Source organism: Hylaeus volcanicus, chromosome 5 (assembly GCF_026283585.1).
Source record: "Hylaeus volcanicus isolate JK05 chromosome 5, UHH_iyHylVolc1.0_haploid, whole genome shotgun sequence".
Classification (NCBI taxonomy): Eukaryota; Metazoa; Arthropoda; class Insecta; order Hymenoptera; family Colletidae; genus Hylaeus; species Hylaeus volcanicus.
In genome coordinates, this window is record NC_071980.1 from 5,584,093 (window position 1) to 5,605,992 (window position 21,900).

Consider the following 21,900-nt stretch of genomic DNA (forward strand, 5'->3'; position numbering starts at 1 on the left):
CGCTCGGGGTGTTCGGTTTCATAATAAACGCTCGTAAACACTTTGCATTCAGTCTTTTGTTGACGACGCCATTAGCGTCGACGTTTTATTAGATCAATGGCAGTCCCTTATCAGTGTAATTACTTTGCCGCTCACCTTTCGCTTCTTCGGTATTTCATTTCACGGTTTCGATGCTCGAAGCAACGCGAATCGCGAATTCCATCGTCGATGTTTTATTAATGTTGTACGTCGAACCGCGCGCGGTTTCGCGGGATTATTTGTCCGGGTTTATCGTATATTAATCTATAAATTTCACGGTGGTGTATTCTTAATTATCCGCGTGTTTACAAAGATCGTCAGGACTGATAACAACGTTTCGCCGAAGACGTTCCAGGTAGAATTGATTGTTTTCCGCGGGGCTGTACCAAGTCGATCCTTATTTTGAGAAATAATCGGAATTTTAGAGATTTTAAATCGTTAGGATTGTCAGATATTAGGTATCTTAGATTTTAGTGATGTTAGATCTTAGGGATTTTAAATTTTAGAGATTTGAGATTTTAGAAACTTTAGACTTCGGAAAAGTAAATTACACGGATAAATATTGGAATAATGATTGGAATGGCAACGTTATTTTCGCCAGCTGGTACGTTTCTACTCTACAATATGTACTTGCAACGTGGTACCCGAAGAAGATGAAAAAATTAGTGAAATGGTTGGCTCCACTCCACTCAAAGCTTTCCTCTGTGAATTGTTTCTACGTTTGTTTGGAAAAGGGGGTACAGATGTCCCAGTTTCCAGAATCACCTCGTACGTAGACAATGAGATGCTTTGCACATGCACTGCGTTTAGAGAGGCTCATGACTTTATAAATAGCGTGTCCAATTTGGAAGCGCTTCGATCGCGAAAAGCAACACCACCCGCATCGATTTATGGCCAAGACTGCTCGAATATTAGGAATGAAGTTTGATATTCGATTATTCGAATGATAATACTCGAATACTCGCAATGTTTCAAATACGTCAAAGCAATCACAAACAATGCAAATTGAACATTCAAACAACTCTTCCTGCGCATTACAAGAAAAAAAAAAAAATCACTATGTCCAGGAGCAGGCGCGAAGCAATTAAGTATCACCTTTTTATCACGTCAGGTCATTTCAGTATCGTTATTCCCAATTAACGTGGAAAAAAGAAGCAAACAGTCGGCATTTGTCGCGTCAATTCACGTCTCGACGCGAACCATAACGCATTATCACCGGGCAAAAGGGAAGCGGCCACGAGCGACGATTATCTCGTCAGGTTAATTAACGCACGGGCTCGCTCGCGTGCGATTAAATTCGCGTCTAATTCTTGGACGGTCGTTTCTGTTCCAGGAACATCCGAGACGTCGTTCGCACCAGCTAGAAGCGGCGGGAGGAGGTCCCGGAAGGTATAGCCGGGTTTTCACGAGAATCGTCGACCTTCCACATCGTACGTGAGAATAACGAGGAGAGGTCGGCCTTGAGGTGTGCGGCGTCGTGCAGCGTCGAGACTCGGCATCCAGAGAGATTTATTCGAGTTTCACAACCTCTCTCGATCAGCAGCACCGGTCGTGACCTCGATAGAGCTCATCCACCTGGTCGGATAACTCTGCTTCGGGACGGCCGAAAGGTCGAGCTCCTTCGGGCTGAGTATCTCCGCGCGTTCGTTGTCACCGTCCACGAACAGCGGCTACCGGAAGTCGCACGATGTAGCCTGGCCTTCGCGATTTTTCAACGATTGTTTCGAGACGAGGACACCACCTCACCTAGCCAGACGCTGCATAAGGGCAGGCGAAGACAAGGTACGTTTAAGATAATCCAAAATTTCATTCACTTCGTAGCTTGAAATTATTAGGAGGTTGCATTGAAAGCCGCTGTTTATGTATACGTGGATTTTACTGCGAATACTGTAGACAGCGAGAGCCATCGTGTTTTACGAATTGTTGAAACCACATGAAACAGTCACCGCCGAACGTTATTGCCAACGATTGAAACGTTTACACGATAATTCGATGGAAAAACGACCATCAATTGCATGAAATCGCTGAGAAGTGATCCTTCTCCACGACAATGCTCGGCCACATGTTGCTAGAACTGTAAAAGAAACACTGGCGAAGTTCGAATGGAAGATTCTCCATCATCCAGCCTACTCTCTAGACCTGGCTCCAAGTGATTATCATTTGTTCAGGTCGATGCAACATGGTTCGGAAGACACGCGTTTCCGTAATTACGAACAACTTGAAAATTGGGTCGCTGAATGGATAAGCTCGAAAGATGAACCGTTCTTTCGTCGCGGAATTCAACGTTTGCCAGAAAAGTGGGAAAAAGTAGTAGCTTTTGAGGGCAAATATTTCGATTCGTACTTTTATATACTTTACTATTGAAATAAATGCCGAAAAACACGAAAAAGCAGCGGCTTTCAATGCAACCTCCTAATATATTCTGCCCGTATCATTTATACTCTACTCTTTTTTACTCGATCCTGTATTTATCGCGGTTTTTCCGTTTGTTTGAACAGACTACGGGATAAGTAACATGAAGACGATGGGAGACGTGGTCGCGGATCCCGTCGATGAACAGAACGGTACCTCCGGCTCTGGACAGAACGCGACAGCCAGCAAGGAATTCGGACAGCGGACCCTGAGGTCCTTGAAGAGAGGTCTCGGCAGGCTGTGGAGGAGGCACAGGGGTAATGCCTCCATCACCGAGTACGACCCTTGCTATAAGGTCGCTTATCTTGGGAACGTTCTCACTGGATGGGCCAAGGGTACGTGAATCCGTTTATCTGATTTTCTTTGTCTTTACGCGGCGCGATGCCCGGTCGTTAAGTACCGACGCGCTTTCGTTGCCAAGGCACGTTGATTAGCTTCTTGCTACAGGCATTCTCGATTCCTAATCGACGACATTCGCTTTTCGAACCAATTATTCGACTTGACCGTCCCCCCAAGTGTTTACTTTCTGCAGTTAATTTTCAGCAGGGCTATTTCGCGAAGAATTAGAATGAACGCGAAAATAAGGTATACGTATTTGAATACTACGAGTACACTTTGAGTATTTACGTATTCGAATGCTATGAATAAAGTTTGACTAGCTGAGAATTTAAATACTGCGAGTAAATTTTCGTCACACGACGAAAACTTGTAAGAACTAAAAATAACAGAGCGTATATACGCGTATTTCTATCTGGGCAGACTAAATTTGTCTTTTTTCTGTCAGGTTTACGTTCTTCTTGATTTTTGTTTCTTTTTTTTGCTTTTAAATTGGAAACACGTGCTTAAAGGTCGGTTCCTTCGTAAAAATTAATAAATGCGAAACTTGTGACGCACGAGAGAATAAAATTAAAATAGTAAGCCGGTGTACGGAGGAAATATGTATAAATTCGAGGAGGAAACGATTTTTAGACAAACGTGTTGCTCAGATTCCTACGGATACATCTCGACCGGAAACACGCGGCCTTTGCGAATAATTATGCATAATGGCGATCAGATACACATCCCAAGACGTAAATTTAGAAAAAAAATATGGAAACGATAGAGCCTCGATTATTTGGAGATTAAATACAAAACAATCCAAAACAAAACGTTCCAAAATATTGTTAAATAAATTAATTAATTGCAACATACTTAATACTAAATACTTAATCGAATGTACAATACCGTTGTCGTAGAAGTTGGTGCTGTTTTTGTTTGAGACGTTAGAACATTATCCCCAGCACTTCCTGGAAATGCTCGCACAACGTTAATTGCACGTCCCTTACCATCAGTGTCCCTCACTTCCGTCCTCGTTACATAGGGTACTCGTAAATGATCTCGTCCAACTTCGGAAGGACGTGTATTGTGATTTAAATATCATTACTAGAGCATAACTATTCGAATATTATTATTGGAATATCAATACTCTAGTGCTCATCCATAACGAATACCATTACTCGAATCAGTATTAAGCTATAAAATTCAGAAAAATTCGATACGTATTTTCAAGCATAACGAATAAGAGAAATTATGGTTCATTATAATAGTAAGGAAAACTACCATGAAGTTGTAAACGAAAGTAATTCATAATTAAGGCAAATTCTTCCTTTGTCTCTGTTCAGCGCCATTTACCTCTAACTATCAGAAATTCTATTGCGCTATTATTCTCGTAGCAGAAAGAGGATAGTAACAGTTGCTCGTAACTCTAAACTTGACAGGCATTCTTGCCAAACTCCGTCGTAAATAAAAAAATGACCGTGACTCGGAATGCAAGCACTTCTTTCCACGTGTCTGCATGGCTATTTTTCATTTTGAAAATATCCCCATGTAGTTCGACCACCTATCTACACAGAATACATCGTGTAATATATTATTGAGTCACTCGTAAACGTTCCACTTACAATTTCGAACAATGTTTCTTCCACTTACAATGCTGTAATTGCGACTAACTTTCGTTATTCGTATTTCTCGTTCTTTACTTTGTATATGTATACATACATGTATGCTCCACACATACCTTGAACTAGTAGCAATGGTATTCAGAGAGGAATATTTGAATGGTGAAATTTAAAAATTAATTTCTACTAACAGAGTTCAAATGAAATATTCGGATTCAAATTACGATTCGAATACATCCATTGTTCGAGCGCGCCATATGTGCAATCTCGGAAAGGATAACATCCGCAGACGGTATAGTAAATGTTTGTTTCTTATTCGCGAAAAGTTTCGATGAAAAATCGAACGTGAGTCTGCAATTCGCGGCAGCCAATGTTTCGAGAGGTTAAAAAGAAAGAAGTACCCACTGCTCGGTGCAACGACCCGACATAGGCGTACGCGGAGGGGGTTCCTACTTTCTCTGCATACCTTTGCCTCGGACTGGGTCGGCCTTAATCATCGGGAACGCCATTATTACGGTACGTTTATTCGCAACCGCCCATTTTGCCGTGATTAATTAATTCCTGTCTGTCTCCTGTGACCAGACTGTTTACAGTTTTCCAATGCGGAAGGTCGTCCTTCGTAAACCGACGATCGCGCGCGCTTCGGTTTCCGTTAGCTCGACCGTCGTCCGCGCCTGCGCTTCACTCGCTGTGAAAATACTTCGGAGTGGTGGTTTTCAAACCTTTTCGTAATTCCTATTCGAATAGTATCTGTACCCCAAAGGCTAACCATATAGACTCTAAAGTTTGTAAAATTACGATTTTAACAAGGAAAGATATAATATCGATTAAGTGATTTGACATGTATTAGGTTGTCCGAAAAGTTTCTTTCGTTTTATTAATAATTAATTCATACACAATATCTTATGTTTTATGTTACGTTACAAAATTGTGTACACTTCATTTCGCTCCGTTATTGTTACAGCATCAATGTCTAAGAAATTAGATTGTCTATTTATATGAACACTGCCGCACAAAATAATTGAGTGCAAATTAGGAAAGAAACTTTTCGGACAACCTAATATAATTTACTTCTGAGTAACAGATACTATTTAACGATACAACCATTCGTCAATAACGCGATCGGATGAGTGAGATCGGTACTTTCATCGGGAGAAACATTAAAAATAACTGATACGTTTTCATAATCCACGATGAGCTTACGGGAAGGATTACTAGGATTTTAATAAAAATAAATGATCCTCATCCGTTTCGCTTAGGGACGTTTGATAACGCTGCTGATGAACACAGTAACGCGATATTGCATCATAAACGAATCAATTTTCCATGATTATCCTAATAACTCCGACTTTTTACTGGAAGTGTTTAAGACTCTAATTTATGATCGATAAGAGCAATCATACCGGATTTGTCGATAATAATGTTCTCATAATAATACTCAAATACTAATATTCGAATAGTAGCATTATATTATATTAATTATATTATATTAATTATATTATATTAATTATAAAAATATATATACATATCAATAATAGTATTCAAATAGTTATATTCAAGGATAAATATTCGAATATTGGTATACAAATAACGATACCCAAAAAATAATATTCGAGCAAAATACAAAATATAAAATGCAACATATAAAATGCAACAAAATAAGATTGCAGAGATCCAGTGATACTAATGGAGTGGTTTATGAAATGGTCCGTGTGCGGCCAGGTCTAGAAGGTTACTGGGGTCGGCGATTGGCATGTGTCCCGACCTATGATTAATCGAGTTTAAGGAAAAGACTGTCGCCAGTAATCGTCCACTTTGTCGGGTTACACGAGGGAAGCACTTTTTGCGTAACACACACCGATAGCTATATCAACCTAATAGCTGTACGTTTATTCCGAATGAGTCGCGAAAGACGAAACACCTAAGGTCTCTATCGTACTAAAAATTGTAAAAAGAGAGTATACGTAGGTCTAACATAGCAATAAAAATATGTAGATCTTCCGTTTAGCTTCGACCTTAAGGTCATCGAAAGGTCATCGATGTATTTTTTAGTAGCATAGAGTATTCTTAGCCTCGCAACGTGCTAACCGACGTCAAGGGAAGTTTGACGACATAGAATACAGCGATAGATGCAGTTGTAACGATCTTGAACCCAATGATTTATAATCGAACAATCGTCATAACCATTTAAACATTGTGTAAGACTTCGAAGACATTATGTGATACTAAATTATATCCAAGATCCGTTATTGAGTGGCAATAATTGGACGGGAATAACAGATTAGACGTATCTGTAGTTTGTTGATAAACGTGTTTACATAGAGTTAAAGACCATCGTCCGTTAACGGTACTATGAAATGAAATCCAATTGAAACCAAATCTCGCGCGTTAACATTACCGTTCGTCGAATATAAAATTCTGAGACCAAGATCGATCAAGGTTATAGTGTCTCGCGTCGTTGAACTCTACTCGACATCGACCGGCATGAGACGGTACGTTGAAAAGTTACAAATACACGGTGCCATTTAAAAATACATAGCTGACTCTTTACACCAGGGTATAGTTTCCATTCGGCGTCTTAAAGAATTAAATGTACTTTAGGCTAGGTCCGGATTAGCTTAGTGGATCGAACGGGGTCTTACGGTACCCATAAGATATTCGAGTAGTAAGTTATTCGAGTAGTAAGTTATTCGAGTAGTCCCGCCCTAGTTAAAACACGAATTCAAGAAGCATTTCCACCGAACGGAGCATCTGTAACAAATGAAGGTCAAGTGTATTCGCTGTACTCGTTCGAGAATGACGCGTGACTCGAATGAATTCCATCGAACTGCATCCAGTGGTTCGTGATGTAAGTACATACATATGTCAGGTTGGAGTTACCAACCGTCAGCACGAAATATTAATTTTTGCTACGTATCGTATTTCAGTAGATTCGAGTAGGACTTGGACTATTCGGATAATTCAATATCCGAATGCTTCGTGGGTATTCGAATACCGTGTTTGAACTTCTGAGTATTCGAGTATTTAAATATTTAAACGATTCGAATACCGCTATTCGAATACATGGATATTTTTTAGTAATTATTTGAATAGTATTCTAGGAGTATTTAATATTGGAGTACTTTATCGATGTATTATTTGAATTTGGAGTCGCGGAATAGTACTCGTGATTTGGCGATGCTGGTCCTTGGGTCAAGTCCGCATTAACAGTTTCCAGTTTTGCCTCGAAGTCGTTCTTGCTGACCTTCGTGCCACATTCGGGGAAGAATGCAAATAGATTCCGTCCTGTTCTACGATCTCCTCCATTTTTAACCCTTTCTGCCTGTCCAACGTTCGCGTTCCGTTCGAAAATTTTTAAATATTCAACGATGATCCTTTCTTCGGTCAGAAATGCGTGGAAATTTAGAACTAGAGAAAAAATTGACAAATGAAAATATATTTGTTGCTTTTATAACAAAAGACGAAGGATCGTTTCGTCCCGAATCGAACATCTCTTAATTATCAGTATTAAGAATCAGTGTCTTTGTTACTCGTCAAAAATAATCATTGCAAATGATTCGTATTTAAAATATTCATAATAACATTTATAGCACTCGCGTAAGATAAAGACAAATTTTCCATGTTGCCTTATCAGTCGAGGGGTTTCCCAATTTGTAATCGTATTTAGTCGATTTCGTGGTATCGTTATCTCTTTTTAACGAATCATCCTATAAGCGATAGTCGACTTTGATACGATACGATATTGTATCATTTTTAATCAAAAGTGTCGTATTATATCTCACCGTTTGTATACCGGGATATTTATATCTTCCAAATTCAGATTCGTCGGCGGTGAGAATCGATACATTGTCTTACGCGTTTTCCACTCTGCGCATAATTTCAGTAGATTCGATAAACCCAATAAACCCAATAAACCTGCGATAAACCCAATTTAATTTTGATTAAATTCCAGTAAACTCCAACCTCAGGGAACGTTTCCGGAAAAGTTTAGTGACCACAACTGTGGACATGTCTGCATTCTAAGATTCTATTGGCGTTATTGTCGGTTGATAAATAAACGTTATCCATCGTACGGTTAATTTTAGACTCGCTGGAGCGGCGGTGCTCAAGGATGTCACGCAAAAATGTCGTCGGTCTATTATACAAGCAAATGACGCTATTCCTTTGCATTTAAAATAAGACGGTCATCGAGCGCATATGGTGGACACGCCTTGTCTTCGATTACAATCTTCGATTATAACTCTGGCGTTGATTGCCGGTATAGTAACAGTTTGTAGCCCGATAATTTCACGTCGTTACTATTAATTCTATTAAAGAGAAAACTAATCGACGGTTGCTGACGGTTTATCGCGATCGCGCGCCTCCCCGTACCATTCGTACGAAAAGTATCGGTGAAATTCTTCGGTTTTATGATTGCAAATGACGGGGTTTGGCCCATCAAGTGGCCGCTTAAAATTTCGCTGGAACCAATGTAATGCGTGGACCGTAAATCTCGGGGTCTACTTTTGCGAATAATTTTTTATCCCGAAGCTCTGGTAAGACACTACATGGGTCGAATTAGAAATAATCGAAAGCAATAATTTAAAAAAAAATTAAAAGTAACGATCAATGTTTCGATTTACCATCCATGGAGATCCTCCAACAATAATTTTCTTGATCAATAGGGAGGATAAAATTCTAGAACATGACGAAAGGGTTGAACAGGGCAAATAAGATTGAGAATTGCTGGCCTAACGCGCGTTTAATCGAGATTTTCCCAAGCCCGAATCGCACGTGTTCGCATGTGCACAGGCTTTAGCATAATTCCCTCGCGCGGAGTGATGGTTTGCGAAATTGCGTTACGTAAAGAAAAAAAAAAAGAGAAAAAAACAACATTGCGAAGAATACCGTGCTGAAAATGCAGAACCGCGCCGGTGAGAGATTCGAAGAACGATAAAAAGTTACTATCAGAATTCGTTGACTCTGTTTAATCGTCGTGGACAATTTACGGCGTCCCTTTATTCGCGTGTGCTCGATGGCGACACCGACGACGGGGTGCGATTATAATCACGCGGGAACAAAGAAACCTGTCTATCGCGCATATAATTAACAGGTGTCATAACTAAATGCAGATCCGAGTGGGAAGATTGGGCTGTTGCTTCCTCTGTGGCGTCGACGTTTCTGTTTCGCAGTTTTCGATGCACGCATTTTTTCGTCAAATGGTAACAAAAGTTCTCTAATCGCAATAAAAGGGCCGCTTTCTTTTGTTGATCATTTTTTTTTTTTTTTTTTTTGTAATCTGAGGTGGACTAATACTTGGTGGGAGAAATTAGGAAAATTATAGGAAAGATCGAGGGTCGATCGTTTTAGGAAAATATCGATAAAATGTCCAACGATCTCACACCTGAGTCAACAACGACAGTGCTTACCTTTTCCTATTCTACAAAAACATCGAGTATCGACCAAGTCCCAATTTATGGCGGATTCATCGACACGGATTCCGTCGTTTAAAAACATTGTCTAATATGTCACTTATTACCTTATCGCGACGATCCACGCGTCCGATACGTAATTTAATGCTCGAGATTACAGCAGATCACACGCCAGGGAAGCTTTCAAGAATTTATCGGTCACGTCCGAGGCTCGAAGATACCGCGAGACACTAATATTCCATCGAAGATACCGCGAACGAGAAAACGGAGTAGATGGATCAGAGATGGGCAAAAATTCTGATCTAGATCAAAATTTCAAATAAACAAGTGTTTATCCGTTTAATCTCGGATATTCAGTAAATCCAGTGTTAATATACACTCGAACATTTGCACTCTGACATTCGCATTTTGCTAAAAACTCGTACGTGTCATTGAGTATGCATCAGAAATGAATTGCTACGCGTTGGTTCTACCCGTTATCTTCCACTCGAATCGGTTTTCGTCCGTCTCTGACGTATGTACGCGGAAACGTACGACGATTCCGCGATTCGCCGCGTTTTTATTGACGATTATACTTTATTGGCGTTAGTTGGAAGAAGCAATTGAATTGGTCATCGTCGAAACGAAGCAGACTTTCAATGGAACGGAAATAACTGAAAGCACATATGCAGACGCGATTGTTATCTTTGAAATCTTACGATTTTCTGGAATTTCGACGCGAGAGTTAACGGTTACGCGGGTAATCGCGCAAAATTAACGGGGATATTTCTGAAATGGCGGAATATCTCATGACTCGAGCCCTTGATTATCGATCGGACTACAGTGAATCCCAAAAGTGCTCGAATTTCGTGGGAACCCAGCACAGTCAATGAAAATTACAAAAAAATGATTTTTAACCTAATTCTGTGAATTCTGTGAATTCTATAAATCCCATGAACTCTGAATTCTATGAACTGCAATGATCTGACCTCATCGTAGCAATCTTCCCCTCCAAAAAAATCATAATTCTCTTAACTGTTTTATCAAATCTGCTATCGTTAACTTGTACGCGTTGCTATCTGAGATAGTCTAGTTGTGCTTGTCTTGGCAAAGGGATATCGCTCTTCGGCTGTTTCATTCCGAAGAAGTAAACAGTTTTATCTGTTATAGCCAACACCCCCATCTTTTATATTCCAGAAGTTTGGTAACGCTTATTGTAATGTACGCTGATTGCGCGTTACACTTTGTGAGCAACGATAACGAAACATAAATCGCGAACGATTTCGCGCGGTTGAGTCAGTTTGTAGACTTTTGTGACTCACTGTACGCAGGTTTGCGGCGAAACGGAATAAGAGAAGCAAAAGAGCGGTCGCGTGTACGTGCTTTAACATCCATCGAAATTACACAGTTGCGTGTACGAGCAAAGTCGTAAGCTTCGGATCGTTTCGCGGTCCGTTAAATAAATATTCGCTGAAAGCACGCTTCGAAAACGGTCGACGCGACCTTACGGAAACGTTCGGTTTTGGCAAACAGTTATAAAACATACTTAGTTACTTTGGATGCACTTTGAAAGTTCCGATATGGCGTTCTTGGTTGGTGTACGTATGTTTCTAGTAGTTTCAATAATTCACAAAATTAATAACGTATACGGTTATTAATGTCACCTTGTGCAATTAAATCTTGTAATTTTTTGTTGTGCAACATCACGGAGTAAACGTGACGATGATAATTCTTAAGAGGAAAATGGTAATTTCGTTGGACGTGACTGCTTCGAGAATTTTCCTTGTTGGCAGAAAATTTCATTTATCCTCCTCTCTCGGATACATCTCTACTATTCTACTGCTACTAATTGCTCGAATGTGTTATAGTATCCGAGTATTCGAATACCATTACTCCAATAATAAGGTTTACTCGTGTATTCGCGTACTCGAATTCTTCGAATACTCGAGTACTCATCTGACATTCAAATTACACTCACCGAGTATTTCAATCACCCCAAATATTCAAGTACAGAAAATTCCGAACAAATGATCGCAGGCCTATCTGAGTACATACGCATCGTCTGCGTCGTTCGATCGTCCGATTTCGTCGGTTCTCTTCGATTCCAGCCAACATTGATTCGCGTCCGCGGCAACAATGGCCAAAGCGAATGCAAACTTTTCATTTTCAGCGACGACAGAACGAATGGTATCTCGAGTACCAGACCTGCCGCATCCCGGCAGCCAGCCGTGGCGCCCATTTTCCGGAAAACACGATGAACTCTTGAGGCCAGCTGGCTTACAATGGCCGAGAGAGCTAACGGAGGAAAAATTAACGGGCTTGCCAACGTTACCTTTAACTGGATAAATCCGAACCGCAATGTTACGTTTTTGTCGAGACTTATTTTCGTTTCGAATCGATACTCTTGAAACAGAAAATTTACTCTTTGATACTTATTAATCGTATTTTATATTCGTCAACATTCTGAATGTTAAATTTATCGTTGTCTCCTTTGAAAAATATGATTCGAGTAACCGCGTATCATTACTCGAATATTTGAGTGTTCAAAATCCAGTAACTGCTCGAGCATTTGAACCTCCTTATTCAAATATTAGGTTGTCCCAAAAGTTTCTTTCGTTTTATTAATAAGTAATACGTACACAATATTTTATGTCTAATGTTACATTATTGAATTGTGTACGATTCGTTTTGCTCCGTTACTGTTACAACATCAACATCTAAGAAATTGGATCGTCTATTTATATAAACACTGCCGCACAAAATAATTGAGTGCAAATTACGAAAGAAACTTTTGGGACAACCTAATACATGATTATTCGGATATCATTGCTCGAGTATCGGCTCGCAATGGGATAAGTTCGGGTCACAATCGCCGAGGGAACTAACGGAAGAAAAATTAACGGGCTGCCGGCATTACCTTTAATTGGATAATACCGAACGTAGTGTTACGGCCTAGCGGTCGTGTTCCCTTGCCATACACTCGTCCTGGAACCGATGGCTCCACTCGACGCCGCTTCCTGTTCCGCGTCGTTCCAGATCGTCCGTTTTTCCGCCCGCGATTCGATACCGCCGCGCACATGCGCGCGTGTCGTTCGATCGTGACGATCATTGTCAACGACGCGAGCCATTGCTTTCTCCCAACGTGCCCAGAATCGCATGATACACGGGCAAAATGAGTATCTTCTGGCAGCTATGGAATGCGCCAGGACAGCGGTTCTCAAACTTTCGACATCCGCGGCAATACATCCTTGTGGACTTGAATTTTTCGCCAACCACTTGTACCGACTTTTATCCACATAGGAAGACAAATATATATATCCAAATTCATTTTTGTCTAAGCCTTCTAATTAATCTTAGTAAGTCCACTTCACTTACCGTAGCATTGCTTCAGTAAATCCAGTGTTAAAATTTGTATTTAAAATTTGAAAATACTGTTTGAATATTTAAGTGTTTTAGTACATCAGAGCTACACCCCCGTATCTTACATCGTTGCATGACCTTATTCGTCGTCGAAACTTCAGCCTCAGCACGAACTTATAATTAACCACGATGTTGTTGCCGTGGTTGCCATGGTTCATCCGTGCTCGGGTGTAGTCGAATCCATAATATTCAAATTACCGAACATTTGCGACGCAATGTTCGTATAAACGTATGTTTTATTATTGGAAACAGCAAAATAAATGGCCAGGTGTCGAAATTCATTATTTATGTATTTACCTCATAAACGATTATTCAAACAAAATGAACAGGAAATATTAAATTACAAACTTGATTATATAGTAGAATTAATAATTAAAATTTTGAAATGAAAGAAATGTCGGTTAGTTGTTACTAGAAACGATAAATAATTGATCACGACCACAAGGAATTAAATAATATATATTGTTGAAACTCGTGCTGGGGTTGTCGTGCGTTGGATTAGAAAAACGTCGTACAACAAAGCGTGGTTACGTCCATTTTGTTTCGCAGTCTCGAAATGGCTTCCTACATTCACCTGCTTCCACGTGCCATCCCGATCGTCTTCGCTGGTGCCCCTCTTCCGTGCCCTTCCATTGCTTTTTTGAACTCTACTTAAGTAACTGTACCAGCGTTTCCTGTATCTCTTAATTGGTAACGCGATCCGAGGCGCAACGGGGAACGGCGAATCGAACTGTATCGAAGGTCAGGATATGCCTGTCCCTCGATTTAGTTCCATCGGTGTATTCCAGTCGCTTGTGGAGCTCCCGTGAAATGTCCTGGCCTAAGTGTTTGCGTAGAACAGTGGTTCTTAACTTTTTTTCACGCTAAAACTGTCAACTTCAACGGATAGCTATTATACTTATATCTATAATTAGAGGAAAGAGGAGGAAACTGATTCGCGAAGCAAATTAATTCTCTGTTGAAAGAGAGTAATTGTCTCTAAATATTGCGAGAAAAGTTCGATATAGAATAGAATGGATATTCCACTACTCAAGCATTCGAGAAATAGTATTGGGATACTTGTATTTTTATATAACGGTATTCGAATACAGGAATACTGGAATCGTGGTATTCGAATATTTAAATACTCAAATGATGGTATTTGATAACCAATAACGATATAATGCTCCAAAATCACCAACATCGCGTACAAGAAATTTCGAAGCATCCCTCGATTAAAGAAAGGATTCTGAATTCATGCCAGACTTTACGCAGGACTGTCTTAGAATAGCAAATATATGGATCGCGTCTTGGATTCAACCCTGAAGGGGAGCCACTTTGTTTCCACCAACGTAATACAAGTAATAGGTATTATATGCCGTGCAATTGTACCGTATGTAATTATACGCGGAAACAACCAGCGAAACTCGCGCACACGTAGCTTTTGTCCCGATTACTTGTTGTCTGCTGATGGCGTTCTTAATAATAGCGCAACGGCGCCGTTGAATAAGTAATACCCGCGCCATAACAGTAACATGATTATTACGGTAGAACGCGTAACAGAGTGTCTACAATGCCGTAGAACATAGAGACATTACCCTCTGGTGAAGTCCAATTATACTAATAAGAACGCGAATAGGACGACAACTGGTGTAGGTACAACATGATGATATAATACTTCAGGTTATAATGATCGGGCAAAAGTTTCGTTTCTCTTTTTAGTTGTACAAACAGCTGCTACGATGTGTTACACTTACTTGAATTAAACGATGGACAGATATATGTTAGAAAATCGAGTGAGAAAGTCTCGTACGCTCTCTACATTGTTACTACCGACTACCGACACCGTTAGCTAACGTTTAACGAGAAACTAACAACCAACGTGGAAGAAAGTTGCACGTTTCCGCCCTGTCTTACGAGAATCGCTGATTGAAATTGCAGGTGAGGGCTGCGTGGAGAAACCGGTGTCGACCTTATGGCGCAATTACATTACCAGCAACAGGCCGGACGTGTCGATGAGGCTGACGGTCACGAACGGTGGTTTGACCGCCACGACGAAAGATCACGGTCTGACGGAGTACTGGGCCCACAGGGTTACCTATTGTACAGCACCTGCTTCTCACCCGCGCCTCTTCGTCTGGGTCTACAGACACGAAGGACGCAGACTGAGGCCCGAGCTCAGGTGCCACGCCGCCCTCTGCAGCAAGGAGTCCACCGCCAGGAGGCTGGCCTCGACCTTGAACGCCAGGCTGCAACAAGCGCTCCTGGAATTCCGACGGGACAAGGTCTCCAGGCAAAATGCTAGGTAAGCCGTACGATAGGTCAACGTGTTCCACGGAATATTTTATTTAATCCCCATCGATCTTCGCCATTCATCATAACTTCCGAGACTAAAGTATTCGAATACTCGCGTGTTTGAATCCTATTGGAATAGTCAACTCAATTATTCGAATAATCGCTTGGATAGTATTCAAGTGTTTGCATAGTGTCTCAATAATTCTGTGTTAAAATAGTCAAGCATTCGAATACTCGAGTAATAGTAAAGTAATAGTAACAATTAAGTATCCACATAGGGTCTGAATACTCGCCTATTCGAATAGAGCCCAAGTAACCAAGTATTCGCGTGCCTCCCTATCGCGAACGTCTGCGTACGAAACGTTCACTTATCTCTTCAAGTGACCATCAATAAAATGCGCTAACGTCGATTGAAATTTATTGGCAATAAATCTGCCTCTCTAATGGTTCGCAACGAAGGATCATAGAACTTTACGAACTCCGTTGAAAGATAGAGAACACGGGCGCAGTCTGTCGCGTGCATCGCCATAGGTAAAATGCAGATAGCAGCTCTGCGCATTTATTCAACGACGGAGAAATGCACTGTTTCTTTTTACCTCTCCATAAGCCTGAGATATGCCAAGATGGTGAGCATCTCGCGAAGAGACGGATTCGGGTTGCGCCCGTGGATCACGATGCACGGCGATCGAGTCACGATTTAGGTCGAACCGATCGTCGAGTGACGTGTGTCCGATCCTGTCTTTCTAGGAAAATCACGATAGCTCGACGAACCTCTTTCTCGATACGTCTGATCGTCCGTGCGAACAGAGATGGTAAATTACAGTCGCCTGGCCTCGATATGCAAACTCTTTGAGGGTGTTCCCACGTCTCGAATGATCAACGATTCAAGCAATTTTTAATTCATTCCGCGCTTGTTATTTACAGATTGTCCCTAGCAAGCGCCCTGTACGAGAATCCGTCGTTACCGCGACGAAAGCTGCTGCTGAGTACCGGAGGCCACAATTATCGGCCACCGCTCGAGAGATCCAAAAGCGCGCCGAAGCTCTCGGCGATCGAGGAGGACATCGTCGCCGAGGAGATCGAACAGCAGAGGATCCTCGAAGAGTTGAGGACCCTGCAGAACGTTGCACGCAGCTGGCAAGATCAAGACAGCTGGAGGCTCGCCCGACTTCTCGACGCTCTGAACCGCGAGTCATCCGACGAAAACGGAAGTATTTCCAGCGGATGCGAGACAGCAAGCACTGCTACTAGCGAGGAGAGGGCTCCTGGACCCGAAGACAATCACGCTGCAGGTCGGTGGCTGTTGGTGGCCCTCTTACGAAATACATTAGAACTCTGTTCATCTAGATTCAATTTAACAAAGTCAGATAATAGGCAAGCAGAAGTTCGCTAAATTAAATTCAGATAAATGGAGTTCTACTGTACTTCGTAAGAAAAAGTTATAGAAAATAATAGAAAAGAAACGGAGGTTCATTGAAGTTTCGTTTTGACTACAGGTGAAGCAGAGCCACGGACCGACAGACGAGTGATGTTCTCCGACGAGGTGGTGAGAAGAGGTCCGGGACCGCGGCGAAACTCCGAGGGCTCGCCGAATTTCATGACCTGCGCGGGTAGTCCCCGTTTCCACCGTCGCGAGATCGCGATCGGTCGTAAGAGGTTTACGTCACCCCAAGAGGAGGACGAGTCGATGGAGGAAGAGGACGAAGAAATCGAGGACCCGGCCTCTCACGTGTTCGACTTCGAGGACGTCGAAGATTTCGACGACGTGGTCGACTACAGACCGAGGGGTGAGATACTGCGCAGGGTCGACGATCCTCAGGACAGAGAGAGGCGAGTGATGGAGACGTACCCCGGTAGAATGAGTCACGAGTTGCAAAACGACGAATCGCCTTTTCTGACTTTGGACAGCCTGGACGAGGAAGTAGACAGCGACGAGAGTGGCTACGTGGAAGCTCCACCCAAGTCCTTGTTAGGTCAAGACGACCGCAAGGACGAGGAAGAGTCGCGCCAAGCTCAGATTGAATCGTCAGACCTCCTCAGGTCATCGAAGACCAGTGTACAGGACGATCAGAAAACGAAACAAGAGGATTCCAAAGAGTCGAACGACGAGGAAAGGGAGGAGGAAGTCGAGGCCAAAGAGTCTTTGGTCGTCGACGACAACCAGAGGGTTAAAGAGAAAGAGAGGCAAAGGGAATTCATCAAGTGTCCCATCTCGGAGACTATAAAGAAACTGGCGAACGCGTCGTTGAAGAGTTCCAAGTCTCTGGAAATGACCACCAATAATTGTCTGAACGCGTTAAATAATTTGAAGACCTCGAAGTCGTTCGACGGGGCTCAAACCGTCGAGATGGACGCGGAATCACCGAGCCTTCATCAGAGGAAGCAACTGCTAGCTCAACACGGTGTTGTCGTTTGAAGACTTCCTTTGAATGCCTCATGATTCTTCGGGGTCGGAACGAACGGGTTTGTGTGATTCGTGTGTTGCCTTTGGATGGTTAAACAATTCTGAAACGATAGAGAGACGAAGAAATGATAGTTGACGCTGTCTGGTAGATATGTTTACAGTAAAAGGAGGTGGCTGGCGAATGGTAACTATTACTATCGAGTGTACACTTTCGTTGAAGCAGTCAAACGATGTCTATTGCGATGTTATTTAGTCGCTTTCGCTATTGGAACATCCATATACCATACACTTCCACTGTAACAAATGTATATCTACGGTGATCGGTTCATGTTCGCTTTTTAAAAGCGTTGCATTCGTATCGCCGGTTTACCTCGGGCAAAATATCGAAGAAACGCGTTGGAAACAGCTAGAGAAATATTTATATCGTTCCTCTAAAATAATGGGAATTGATTTCGAATGATAATATTGGCTGCATCCAGAAACGCCAGTTAGCGAGCGCTCACTGAGCTGGTAAGTTTAAAAATCTTTCGCGATCCAAACATGACCGCTCTCCGGTAACAGCCAATAGCTGCAGAGACATTAATTCGCGTTAGTCGACGTTACGCGTCCTTCCGGTTTCGACCGAAGTCTGCTTCGATAAAATCAATCGTTCCATCGGTACGATGACAATAAATTTACTGTTACGTGAAATGGGCACGATAGTTGACGATTATTAATTTGTGAGTGTGTATTTACTAGAAGAGAGAAAGAGAGAGAGTCGAATGAATTTAGTGCGCGGTTTGAGGTAAGAGCGGAAGGCACGTCGTGAAATCTTCGTGAATTCGCACAAATTAGGTACGACGAAAGCAAAGATTTTGTAAATACATTTAGCTAAACGTTAAGGTTAGTAGGAATAAAAATTTCGTTACCCTAAATTCTACGTCGATAGTCTCAGCACTGGAATAAAGTTCTCGACGTTACCAGCGATTGGACAACAAGTCGCGGAACGTCATCGGCGAACGAAACGTCGATTGTCGATCAATTTTACGCGCAACGCACTCGCTGCAAGCAATATCGAGGCAGCGAATAATTCATTGCACGAAATTGATTTCAGAAATTAATAGTAAACGTTGCTTGTTATTATGGCAAATCTCAATCGTAACGGTAGTGGAACAAGCATTGTTTACGCGTCGTTTATTTAAATGTTTCAGTGCTTAAGTTTTAGTTGCGTGTGTAACAAATAGAAGAAAATAGAACAAGAATAGTACCAACTTACGATATTCCGATATAAATTATGCTTGTTTCGTTACTTTTATTATTGCGACTTGAGAAATGTCGACCATCATTCCAAACAATGAAATAAAATTCCTGAAGCAAGAACGTGCCATACGTGCGCTACTGAACAAGAGGCATTTATTCGTGCATTTTGTTATGGTTTTTATTCTCTTACGTGTGGAAGATTTGTAAACGTTTTGTTTGTGGGGGAAAAATAATATACACGTTAATAAATAATCTGGACCGAACACGCTTTGACAACCAGTGTCTCGATAGAATCTAGAACACTCGCTACGGTAAATGTTACGCGAGATCTGATTGTGACGGTCACTGTACGAGGAACGCTCGAAAAACAATAAAAAGATTATGATTTACATCCGTACTTGTTAATAAATGCAGGCTTGTATACGGTCATTCCAAACACATATATTTCACTTAATATTTAGACTCTAAGTGGACAAAATTTAAATAATTGATACAATAGCAAGCAAATAGATTTCGTGTTTGCCTCTACGTAAAGAATTTGATAAATAATTTAGCTATATACGTACCTGGTAAAAATTGCAAATGTAAAAATATTCGATTAATAGTCGACCCACGTCTAGAGTCGAAACGTTACGCGAGATGTATATGCTTGAAGTGACACTGTATATAAATCTGTAACAATTAGGGGAATCCCTGGAAATCAGATACCGTTCCCTCGTTCCATGACCTGTGAGAACCTTCTTAAACTACTACAAAATCGCGTATGGGGCATCGTGACCAGCAGTAGTCAGTCATTAATTACAGATCGCGTGCAAAACCAGCAGAAAACCCAGAGTTGCACTTCTCTAGGGTGTACACATCTTCGAATCCGGGTCAATCAATAGAACTGAATAGAACCAAATAGAACAGGAACTTGTCAGCGGCCAACAACCCCGCGCCATCTTGCGAAGGGTGAAACTATTGCATCGCTCTTCCATGGAAAATTTGGTGCTAGAAGTGTCCCGTTGGACAGAAGTTCAATATATTTCAGAACATGATAGATTGGAATGTAATAAGACAAACTATCGGACGAAAGAAAATTATATTTAAAATTAATAAGTTCAATTTTAACGATCGAATTTAGTTACTAAGTAATAATTGGTTTATCGAATAATATGCAGAATCGTTTAGAGAAGATTTGAGAGACGTTCTTCGATGAAAAGGAGTGATTTCTCGATTATTTTTTATGGAAATACTGTTTGAGCAAAATGTTTGTAGGTTTCCGTCGGACATAGATACGCGATAAGGATGATCTTGACGATTCCGATAAGGTCTTCAAACGCGATTCGTTCTCGGGAATGCCGAGTTCCTTGGCCCTGCGGCACCGTGAATCGTTTATTCAAATTTTAGCCTTCGCGATAGCATCTGGCCGAATGCAAAAACCGGACGCAAGAAGAGGATCATCGATTACATTACATAGTGATTTATGCAAATGTGCCGGGCTTGTGGTTTCCGGAATTACTACGGGTATTTTAGTACAGAACGTTCTCGTCAGATGGCGCAACGTGTGCTTGATGCACTCGACCAACGTTTGAATTCGATGCTGTTCCTTTTTTTTAAATGGAACAGTCACTTGCAAACAGATTGCTTTTATTTTATATTTATTATTCTTATTATTACACAACGTTCAACACGTCAATATCCAAGCCATCCCCCGAAACAAACCATTCGTCATTTTCTGTATTTCTACCAAAATCAATAGAGTCTACGTTTACTTATTGGTTCGATGCATCTTGAAAAAAAAAAAAAACAAACAGGATTATTTCGAATAACGGTTAACGTTCTAAACAGTTCATGTTCGTTACTCGAAATTGTTATCTAGATAAGAACGTTTGCCCATCTTTGTCGTTCGACGTGTGGCACCAATGCGAACAATGTGAAACCAGATAGGAGCAGTGCCATATTGAATGCGCGACGACAGCGAAATGGACCTTGTATCGAGTCAAGATCAAGGTACCTGATGAAGCCTCGTTTGGAGTCACAGTTCCCTGTGAGTATGATAATGCCGCGCGCTCACACATCGACGTCCACTACGTCTCGACGTCTGCGTGACCTACTAACTTGTCCAGGCGCCCGCACACAGCCGCACGCGGATGCACATTCAGCGCACACATCGTATAAGTGCCACATAAGTGCACGAACAAGACTCAGGACCGCGAACTTCCCCTCCCGCCCCTCCCGCTCAACTTTCGGTTTACGCATCCTTTATAGCTTCTGGTTTTCGACGAACCGGAATATTCCGAAATTGGAGTGACTCTGACCATTTCACGAGTAGATGGATCTTGGACATCTATGTGGTACGTTGATGTATGATAATGGTTCATAAAACATGGATAATATTATGCAATGATATTATATGCACTTTTTATTCCTATAGCTAAGAGTAAGGAGCCACAATGTATACGCGGTAGGGATCGGTCTTGTAGATGAACCAGTCGATTGTGGACCCAAGGATCGTGGATTCGAATACCTGTGTCGTATATCTCGTTTAAACTCCTACAATATTTTATTTAGAAACTGATGGATACGCGTGAAATATACCTGAGACATGAATTTGGAAGCTATTGACTTTGGTTCAGAAGTTGGAATGGAGAATGAGGACTGAAGAACGAGGAATGTTGAACGAAGTCTGAAGAATGTGAAATGAGGAAGAACGTGGAATAACATTGATTATAGTTAATTCGATATTTAAACAGAATGGCAAGATGCCCAGGGCGCATACACCAAATACCGAAACATCGAGCTTCACGCCTAATTGATTGGTAAA

At 41.5% G+C, this 21,900-nt stretch overlaps 1 protein-coding gene across 2 annotated transcripts in view; it reads left to right on the forward strand.

Annotated features, from left to right (window-relative positions):
- The window catches only part of LOC128876341 (uncharacterized), a 50,682-nt gene extending 31,199 nt beyond the window's left edge, over window positions 1–19,483 (forward strand). For both annotated transcript variants that reach the window (XM_054122613.1, XM_054122612.1), the window contains exons 2-6: window positions 1,352–1,800; window positions 2,517–2,765; window positions 15,098–15,461; window positions 16,376–16,743; window positions 16,948–19,483. In XM_054122613.1, coding sequence (XP_053978588.1) covers window positions 2,534–2,765; window positions 15,098–15,461; window positions 16,376–16,743; window positions 16,948–17,867 — 1,884 coding nt within the window. In that variant the 5' untranslated portion in view covers window positions 1,352–1,800; window positions 2,517–2,533 and the 3' untranslated portion in view covers window positions 17,868–19,483. The remainder of the gene's footprint in view (window positions 1–1,351; window positions 1,801–2,516; window positions 2,766–15,097; window positions 15,462–16,375; window positions 16,744–16,947) is intronic.
- Window positions 19,484–21,900: the final 2,417 nt, after the last annotated feature.